The sequence below is a fragment of the Anopheles ziemanni genome, chromosome 2, assembly GCF_943734765.1.
Source record: "Anopheles ziemanni chromosome 2, idAnoZiCoDA_A2_x.2, whole genome shotgun sequence".
NCBI lineage: Eukaryota > Metazoa > Arthropoda > Insecta > Diptera > Culicidae > Anopheles > Anopheles ziemanni.
Genome location: NC_080705.1, coordinates 34,264,099 through 34,274,155, shown reverse-complemented (window position 1 = coordinate 34,274,155; position 10,057 = coordinate 34,264,099). Strand labels below are relative to the sequence as shown.

The following is a 10,057-nucleotide window of genomic DNA, read 5'->3' as shown; positions in this document are numbered from 1 at the left end:
ACGACACCAAGGGTTATGATGGTTTCCCGGTTTCCACAATACAGCTGAATGGTCGCTCAATCTAGAGGAAAATCTAATGCATACTCCCTAGCCCCTTTTTCTCCCTTGACTTCAATCAGACCTCAGTGAGTAACTAACTCCTAGGCAAGATGCAGCATGTTCGGCCATCAACCACTCCATTTAGCAAATTGATAGAGGCCCACAGTCGCTCGCTGATCAAGTGAATAGCTTTCTGTTTCTGGCAGGTTGCTAACATTCCCCATTTCTTTTTTCTGTTTCCAACATTTTTCTCCACCTCGTTTGGGTGGTTCGTTTCATGTTGCTTTATCGTTTGGAGTTTCGGAATAGTCGAGGACGGGTTTGGTGCAAGTCGACTCGACTCGATTTTCATACGCTTCTACACTTTGTCGCTTCACGGGTGGATGTTTTAATGCCGCCTGAAAGTCAATCTTCTCCGATAGCTTGCAAAGTCCTGCCTAATCGTCCAGGCACTTCTTTTCCCGTGATTGGCTGGACGCCCATCCCACACCGTTCCCGTCCATCGAGTAATTAAATGACTCAATTATCTCAGCCGAAGAGAGTGTTGGCGTCTGGGTACACAATCGTTGGAATGGACGGATAGAGATGTCTTTTTTCTCGATGGTGATATGTCCGCCAGAGTTTGGTTCGGGTTGATGGAGGAGTTTGTTTTTAGTATCGCACCGAAATCTGCCAGTGTGGTGTGAAAATTCCACACATTGAAAATTCCACACATTGCCCTGGTGGCAACAAAGTCGCAAAGTGCCTTCAACGAAGGATGGAAAAAATACTTTTCTACAAGATTCCACTTGTGGGTCTAGCCTTCTTGCACACGGTTTGTGTATCCTTTTCATGTGTTTCTTCACAAGATTTGGACACAAACCGCTTATTTTGCTCCCTTTTTCTTTCGACGTTTTCTTTAGGCCGTTTAATAGCTGACCAGACGGAACATACACCCGTGGTGAATTGGAGGGCGGAAAAAGGGAACACTTTTCGTAATGGGCCATATATTTTCAATTTTGTCCGCCCTGTCTGATAACAAATGGCCAGCTCGGGTTAACGGCAGTTTCGTAGGGCTGGGCTCGGAATTTGCGATGTCCGTTTCTGTCAGTGAGGGGAGAAGCGTGAGGAAAACGATTGCATGGACCCTCTTTAACAGGGCAAACCTTTGGCAGCGTACCCTCCTGAGGAGTTTCCGTTTCGAGCCATCGTCGTCATCGTAAATTCTTGCGTTCTCTCTCAATGGTCAACGGTCAACGGTTTTCCAGTCCAGTGCCGGTCACTTCGTTAGAAGGAAACTCCCTTTGGTTTTTTCATACCGGCACGTGGAAGCGGATGACTTTCCACCAGGGGGTAAACGAAAGTGTGCGAGGACACGGAAAAAAAAACCACAACAATATAATGTAGATATGGAGCAAGATTTTCTTCAGGATTCTGCACTTGTAATCGGCTCGAAAAGAGGTCGGCTTTACGACTTTTCTTTGTTTCGAGCAATATTTTAATTTTTCTTAGTCATTTTCCCTGCTCTCTCAAGGGAAAACTCATGAACCACGACACGAAGCGACGTGTGTGTGCGGGTTAGATGATTGTGTTCGTCTGTTTGACCGTTTCTTTGCTTTGCCTTTGTCCTTTTTGTGGTCAGTCAGAATGGAACTACTTTTAAAAAGGTGTAATAATTTCGCTTTTCTGAGAAAAGTTTTTGTTCTTTCCATGCCGCTCGCTTTCATCTTGGGAGTGGAGAAAAACTTGGTGTTCAAACAAGTGGGACATGAACAATCCCTATAGGACTGAAAAGAACGAGCAGCATCAGATCCGTGTAGTATTTAGGCTCGCGGACGTGTCTTTAGCGTAGCACTTGTTCTCGTTTTTGTTATTTCTTTTCTTCTGGCTTGGCTTCATCTTTCTGATGTGATACACTGCCTGCTAACGAATGGAACCATAAAAAGATGATCTCACCGAGATCTCTTGTTTTGCTACGCTTAGCCCCGCATAACTGAGTTCCATTCCAAATCGTAACACGTGGGTGTTTTCGTGGTCGGTTTTTCTGGATGACTGACTTCCGGCTTCCCAGTGGGGGAGGGTGCTTTTCCGATTGGTGGTGCTGTTGACATTACGTCCTCTTTCGAAACATTTAGCCAGTATCAGAGGGTTTCACATCCTTTTATCTCACTGCAGTTCGCTCGGTATCGTTGGTGGGTGCATACATCGTTTCCACGTTGGTGTTGGAAGGAGGAAGGGCGAAGTAGAAAACAGCATCGGGATTCCTGCGGCTGTCGACCGACCATTCATGTGTGATAACCGGTATTCGATTTATTGAGTCTGGCTAATGTTTACGACTTTGCTTGACGGAACGTTGGCTGGAGGAGAGTTGGAACACTGTAATCGTAGACTGTCAGCACTACAAAGCCTATCCCATACACGTAGGAATGTTTGTTTTGAATTGAAATGCTTCACAGTTTGATAGTTTGGAACCATCGTTTACCGACCCTCCCATTGGGGATGAAGATATCACGAAGCCAGAAGGGTTTGTGAAGTGGCTTTTATCGCTTGAAAAAGCAGCATATTTGTAAGAGCCAGTTTCTCATTTTTTAATTCAAATGATGCTCTGGAAAATTCCTCCCACCGCCCAATGACCGCGTTTGTGGAATCGAATGATGATGCTTGAAAGTATTTTCGTTCTCAAAACGGAAGAGTCGAAATGATGAAGGATTCCCTATCTCGACTCCCTGATTATCCTTTCTCCCATGTTCGTCGTACCCGCTGTCTACCTTTTTCAGTCTTATCTTTGCTTGAGCCATGTTTTAAGTCCTGTAAATCTTGTAATTAACTCACACAGGTCCTTGAACTTTCCTCCACCGAACCTCTCACTGAGAGAGAGAGGGCTTGATAAGCAGGTATTCGTTAAAGTATTTTTCCATCCGTGAATCTGCACATCGAATGAAGGTTGATTTTTATAATCAGAGCTATTTTCTCTATATTCCACCACTTGCACCGTATTTTCAGGGCATGGAAGAAGAGAAGAGTTTTAATTTATTTTATCTTTTTTTCGTCAATTTCGTTTCATTAGTTTTACATCGTACCGAGTACTGGAATGCTTAATCTCAGCCAGCGAAGAATCTTCACTCGTTTGCATTTTTCAGTTCGATGCTACGATAATGCTGTTTGACAGAAGCGCTCGAGCTGGGTTTAGTTGTTTGGTTGCATTCTTGCAAAAAAATACCTCAACCACCAATTGGTTCACGCCCGTAGTTTTTCACAGAGCTGGTTGAATGTTCTTCCTTTGCTTTTTTTGCTTCACTTCCTTTCCAAGATGCTTTAAAACTAGTCACTTCTTCGATGGAGACGCTCTTGATTTTTTTGGTTTTCTTTATGCGGTTGGTTAGTTCTTGCACAACGGAAGTAAGAAAAACCGGATAGCCACAGGAAATAGTGGCATACGAAAAGGGAATTCCTACAAACGAATCGGGAGCCGAACGGATGTAAAGTGGTAGAAGCCATTACTGGGTTTGGAAAATTCAGGTTCAGTTGTGATTGGTGTGCAAGAGAGCCAAGTCCTCGTAGTCAAAAGCAAAAGAATCAGCCAGACGATGGGGCATTTGGATTCCCGTTTGTTTCTCTTTTCCCTCCACCAACTACCGTCTTGAGCTGGATGTGAAGAAATTGCGGAAACGGAGTTTTTCTTCGAGTAGAAGTCTTCACCATAGAAAGTCGGGCAGACGAGTCTGATGAGATTCTGAAGCTAATAGGGTTGGGGTAAATTAAAGAAAGCAAAACGAGTGATAGTCGTATGCTACTCTTTCCTCTCCTCCTCTTTCCGTACGACCTGTGAGAATAAGAGTGCAAAATGAGATTAATCCATTTTATAACGCCGTATACGACATAGAAAGATACGGTCGATCAACGTAGATTTCTTATCGGGCTATCTGTTTTCACGCTCCTTTCAGTCTGAAGAAGCACCGCAGCGAACTAAATTGTCGCTGATTGGTGCTACACATGCAGCAGGAATCCTTGGTGTGCAATCGGTAGTGCTACCAGCCAGGGTTTGTCTCAATGAAAATTGTTTGAACTGTTCAACAGAAAAAAAAAATGCGAAAGAAGAGAGAAAAACGAGAGCGGATGTTAGTGTGATATAGTGTAGAACGGAAAGCAGGATGCACATTAAATTGCAAAATCGCGACGGTACGCAAACGACTACCGGAAGCGGAGTTTTCCTTGGTTATTATGACCAGGCACTAGAGAAAAATTGATCATGGGATGAGTTTTTGGTTAGCTGGAAAAGAGCAAACCAAAGGATGCAATGGGTATTTTTCAACCTCTAGACGCCCAACCAACCCTAGTTGGCGGATTACAAATTAGCGAAGGGCGAGAACAAATTAGCGTCGGATTGGCCATTCCACTCTACAAGCGAGGGATGCAAGATATTATTTCCTGCTTTTCCTCCATGGCTTCTTAGGCTTCTATGTGTGCTATACGATAGCGGAGGACAGAATTCAGGGCGACTGAGGAGGAAACGCGACATGGCTTTTCGGTGAGGGAAATCGTTGCTTTTTTGTTGCTGATACGGATACCTACAAAGCAAAGTATAATGGTTTGCTTCATCGCTGTAAATATATTTGATTAACTTTTTTTATTTTTGTTTGCTTTTTAATTATTGCTTTTAATTGTAATGGTGATAGCTGAAATGCAAACTAGAAAATTTTCCGCTCGTTATTGGGTGACTGAGCAGATTTTTCTGGTTATGAAGCATTACAGCACAGTTTTTTTTAACAGTTCCTTTACATATGTAAACAGCTGAACACCATTTGGTTTGTGGTTACCATTAGTTACAGCGATGGAGGATTTTTATTTCAAAACCTAAAGAAGGCAGCAGAATTATTGTGATAATATAGATTGCTGTTTAGCTCTGATTTTCATGTTACACAAATGACTTTTCTTTTTGATTGTGATTTTTTCTGTGAAAAACTAGGTTATGCTCGCACTGATATGTGTTGTTTTTTTTACTTTTTCCACAGAATATCATATGGTGTCCATTTCAAATCGAAAAACAAGGTGAACACAGTTCATGCGAGTGATGGAGAATTAATTGTACTTCGAACTGATAAAATCACTTACCATTTCCAGGAAAAAAGTGCATCGCAAAAACCATCCCGATTAAAACATCGATCCAACACTGCAACGGACTAAACCACGTTTTGGCATAATGGTTCACAGCATCACAAGCAAAACGCCCGTACGACGGTCGTTGTAGTCGCAATGTTATAGAGAGTGGAAAGGGTTGCACCAAATCAATCTTTTGAAAAAGAGATCCACCAAGGGGAACGAATAATTTACGAGTGCTAGCAAGTGCCATTTCGGGCGATGAGGGCGGGTTGCGGTTGACTCCGGTTTTAGAACACCGTTTCCGGTTCCCGACCGTCACAAACGACTCACATGATAGAGCGCAATACATTAATAGAAGATAAAGGAGAATGTTGTATTCTGTGACTCCAGTGCTTCAGTGAGGATAAAGCATGCCCGAGGATCATACCGATGCACCCAACGACAATGTGTTTGTTTGTGTTTGTGTGTTCAGTGAAAACGAAAAGTATTCATTTTTTGTTTATAAAACAGGTCCAGAAAAATAATCACAGAATACCACTGATCCACTTTCCCTCACAGTTCACGTACGTTCTGAGGATACAAAAAATTAAACAAGAACGCATACCGGCCACAAACAGCCCGTTGGAAAATTCGCAAACAAAAGCTGAACGAAGATTGAATAAAAAGTGTATTTCAATAAAATAAACCTAGCAAAAAACAACCAGTGCCTCGTGTCTACGTGTACGGTTTTCATCACGCAGAAAAATCAAAAAAACCCGCCAATGGAAAAACAACGGCTGAACATGTGGTGAAAAACAGTCAATAGGGTGGGTTTGGTTTTTAAATCGTGCGGTGGAAGTACGCAATCGTTGGTTAAGGTTTGTCGGTTGGATTGGTTTGGAGTTCCCCGTGCACCAACAACTATCGTACAGCAGAAGGACACCCGAGAAGAGGACCTGCACATGTTTGACTGGTCAAGTGCGCACCTCTTCTTCACCGGTCGGTAGATATCATGCAGGAAGTGGAATATTTTACCGACAATCTGGTGGCCGGCATGGAGCAAAAGCCTTCGCGAACAAAGTGTTGCTACGATGTGCTAGATTCCCCTAGAATCACACAAGAGCAGCCAAAGCTGGTGGGCCGAGGATATAACAAATCGAATGAAAATGTAAATTACACCGTCGATCCACTGTTGCTCACTTCGTCCGACGAGGACAGCAGCGGATCGCCGACGAGCGAGATGAACAATTGCATCAAGTTCATGGAGAAACCGACGCTGGTAAGTGGTTCGTAACATGATTCCGTGTAGAACAGGATAAAAGATAAATTCATTTAACAGCAGTAACATTTCAAGGAAATGCAATTCTATATGTTTACAAGATATTTTTGCTGTGAAGGATATTTATCAAAGTTGCAAACCCTATGCAGGCAATCTAAAACAATTTTAAAAGATGTGTCTGGTAACTAAACAGAACAAAAATCTTCATAGTATGAAAGTAAGTGTTTTTGGGTTCAACTTCGCACTTTTAAAAGGAAGGTACAATGATTCATTTCTAACAAATTGACGCGACATGATTGATTTTTAAATTCTTGTATCGCGTTACCATTCGTAGTGAGGTGCTCTTCCCTTCCATATTTCTTGTTTACCCTACCTTCTTTTTAAACTATCGAGAGTTTGCTATCAAAACTATGGTGTGCAATATTGCAATTAGCTTTGAAACTTATTTAATTCGATAAAATTATCACAAATGCTAACCTGCTTACTTCTCCCGTATCGTTCCCTCCACGCTAGATAAAACGCTTCGCTCTCGGGTTCCTGCGTAGCACGGAGGAAAGCTTGCCACTGATGTGCCATAAATCGTCACCCCCCTCGCCCCAAAGGAAGTTCAACGACATCCTGTCCGAGGACATCTACACCCTGGACCAGATCGTGTCGAGTAAGTTCGGCGACTCGTGCAAACAATCTTTCGTCGGGTCACCACAGCGCCTCCATCCGAAGTGCAATGGCTGCTCGAATGAGGCTCCCACGACGACCGCCGTGGCCGACGGTGTGGAGTACGAGTTCAAGCGCAACCTGATCCGGCAGACGAACAGTGCCAGCTCCAGTCCGAAGCGCTTCCCGACCGTCACCCCGCCGAAGCACGCCGACAGCCTGAACAGTGTCAGCCTCGGTGAGGACAGCGAGGAACTGGACCGGGCGTCCTGGTTCCAGGCCGGGCTGCCTCGCGAACTATCACTGGAAGTCCTCACTCAGCAGAGCCCCGGTGCGTTCCTGGTTCGCCGCAGTGCCACCAAGCACGGTTGCTTTGCGCTATCGCTCCGAGTTCCGCCCGGATCGGGGCCGAAGGTGGTGCACTATTTAATTATGAAAACCGAGCGTGGATATAAAATTAAGGTAATTTATTACATGTGCTTGGAAAGAACAACCGAGAAGGTCACATTCGACCATATTGGGAGATCATGTGTAAACCTTTCGCTTCGGGGAGGAATTTATTCTACACACAAACCTCTTCTCACGGGTAAACCGTAGGATTCTGCCGGCGAGGAATTTGCACCTTGCACCACCTTGCATGTTAGGATGCATCCCAATTTTACAACAAATTTCCAAATATGCTCGGGTCCGATGTGAATATTCCCTGGTCGTGATTTAAGTTCCAGGTGTTTGATAATAACGCCCAGCAGCAAATGGGTGCGTATGTGTAACGGTAGCATGGGTAATTGCATGGGATCCCAATGAAGGTAGGAATGCAATTAAGGACAATCATGCATGCCACTTCAATTTCGGTAACTGCCTGCTCACTATGCTTCGCTTTTACACTCGAAATAAATGAGCTTAAACGAACTGGAAAAACACATTCTTGACGCCGCTCGGCAGCAGAAGCACCAATATTAGCTGATTATGCAGACCCCTTACTAAATTAGAGTATGTTCGCACGCAAAAATAGGGAGTAGTATCTTTGTACTTAAATGCATCCTTCATTGAAAATTCTCTTCTGCACCTGGGCAAGGTAATGGGTTGGGACATTTTATTCAATTTGTGACCAATGTCGTATTAGACGAGCTTCCGGTTGTCGGATCACAAAAAAGTCCGGGTTGATTTACATGCAGCTCCAATTTTCCAACCCCTTCAAATCGTTCTACAGCGAAAAGCGATGGTTTTGTATGAAAGGAGGCCTCCAATGGTGTAGGGGTGTTATGCTTATGTTATGGATGATGGTGGGAAAATGTGTTTACCGCACCATGGTTATCATTTTTCTAAAAAACTTCCATTGGCTATAGCTGTGCTGGCATTGTTGCATCGTTCATGTGCTGTTGGGATTGTGCATAAACAGTCATAAATTTCCAATAAATGCGCTCCCATTCCATAAATAATTTCAGCCTGGTGCAAAATGGTTCACCAACGCACTTAATCGTGCAGCCAACCCGGCTTTAATGGATCATCCGAGATGGTTGAGGATTTAAATGATTCCTTAACCAATTAATTGTTTTGTCGAATATGATTTGGTTGACATTGAATTGAGCTTTTTCTATTCTTTTCATAAAAATCTTCTTGTTGAGTCTGAAAAGCATTGTTATTACAGACCTTTGAATCTTGTTGACAGCTTTTTTCTGAACAAAATTTATTTATGACTATACAGTGAAACTACGGCTACAGTAAAACATATCTTCATCGCATTTACAAGTTTATTAACATTTCCTAGCGATAATCTCCTTCCCATAGTTCATATTTTAATTTAACCTAAATATTTAGTAGATATCTTTCAGTTTCGAAAAATTATTACTTCTTTGTGAATATTTATATCTTTCTTGTAACACCATTAACCACTTGAAACCAGACCTATATAAGATACAATTCAATTGGGCTAATAAAATCCGTCTATCATCCTTCCTCCCAGGGCTTCACAAAGGAATTCTCGTCACTGCGCGCCTTGATAACACACCACTCGGTGATGCCCGAAATGCTTCCGGTCCCACTTTCACTGTCACGGCCTCAGAACATCCCGATGAAGTGCAAGCGTACGGACGACTACGATACGTACAGTGCGTTGAACGAGTTTTCCAAGCTGTTCTCCGATCTCGACATCTGTTCGTAGCGAGAATGCTGAGAGGTTTTGAACAGCTGGTCCAATGTGGGGCTCTCCGGGAGGAGAGGAGGGTTTGTAGGTGTTTGGAATATTTTGATAAAATTTCCTCGAAACACGGACGTACGACGGTAGTGACAGCCGGAAGCCGGAAGCATACGCCGGATGGTGAATCGATGTCGAGGATGTTTCGCGCTGATGAGCGTTCGGGGGAGGGAGGAGACCTCTGTCGGCGAAAAATGATACAATGGGTAGGCCAAGGCCGTCGCTGTGCTCCGGTATCTGCATACGACAGGCCGTTGTGGAACAGTTTCCTGATAAGTTTGTAAATAGCTTGTCAAATAGCTCGTGTAAATAGTGTTCGTGGAAATGGAAATGCAAGTCGAAAAGAAGGCACCAGGAAACACGGGGAGGAGTTGGAGATGTCTTAGACTAGTAACACACATCACAGGACAGCTAGTACTACTACCAGCTGGTACTACATCCTATTCTTTTAGGCGAAACCGAAATGTAACAATCTAAAGGTACCAAAACGTCAGGAACGTTTGGATGTACGCGTTGACTTGGCGTAGCTTACGATTTACAACTTTTTGTGGCTTTTATGGTGGACTGAGATGCAACGCGTTGGCACAGCGCAATCGTAACTGTTAAACCCGGGTACTGGAATTAAACGATGGCTCGGCGGAATTCACCAACATCTGAAAATGGGAGCATCAACGGTGGATTGTCGTCCTGGCTGAAGCAAACAATGATGTGTCGTGGTCCGGTGTAGCCACTGATGGACGTCGCCTACCGCTGTAATATGTGCCTTGAAAATTGTATATACACTCAAACAAACAACTATAAAATATTGACACATGAAAATATAATGTAAGTGG

At 43.5% G+C, this 10,057-nt stretch overlaps 1 protein-coding gene across 1 annotated transcript; it reads left to right on the top strand.

Annotated features, from left to right (window-relative positions):
• The first annotated feature begins 6,109 nt into the window (after positions 1–6,109).
• On the top strand, positions 6,110–9,191 carry LOC131293472 (EGFR adapter protein-like). Its single transcript, XM_058321550.1, has 3 exons — positions 6,110–6,376; positions 6,890–7,492; positions 8,994–9,191. The coding sequence occupies exons 1-3, from the start codon at positions 6,110–6,112 to the stop codon at positions 9,189–9,191; spliced, it is 1,068 nt and encodes a 355-aa protein (XP_058177533.1).
• The last annotated feature ends 866 nt before the right edge of the window (positions 9,192–10,057 follow it).

Coding starts and splice junctions, on each gene's coding strand:
- LOC131293472 (XM_058321550.1), top strand. CDS start 6,110: ATGCAGGAAGTGGAATATTTTACCGACAATCTGGTGGCCGGCATGGAG. Junction 6,377..6,889: donor TCATGGAGAAACCGACGCTG/GTAAGTGGTTCG, acceptor CCTCCACGCTAG/ATAAAACGCTTCGCTCTCGG. Junction 7,493..8,993: donor AGCGTGGATATAAAATTAAG/GTAATTTATTAC, acceptor CCTTCCTCCCAG/GGCTTCACAAAGGAATTCTC.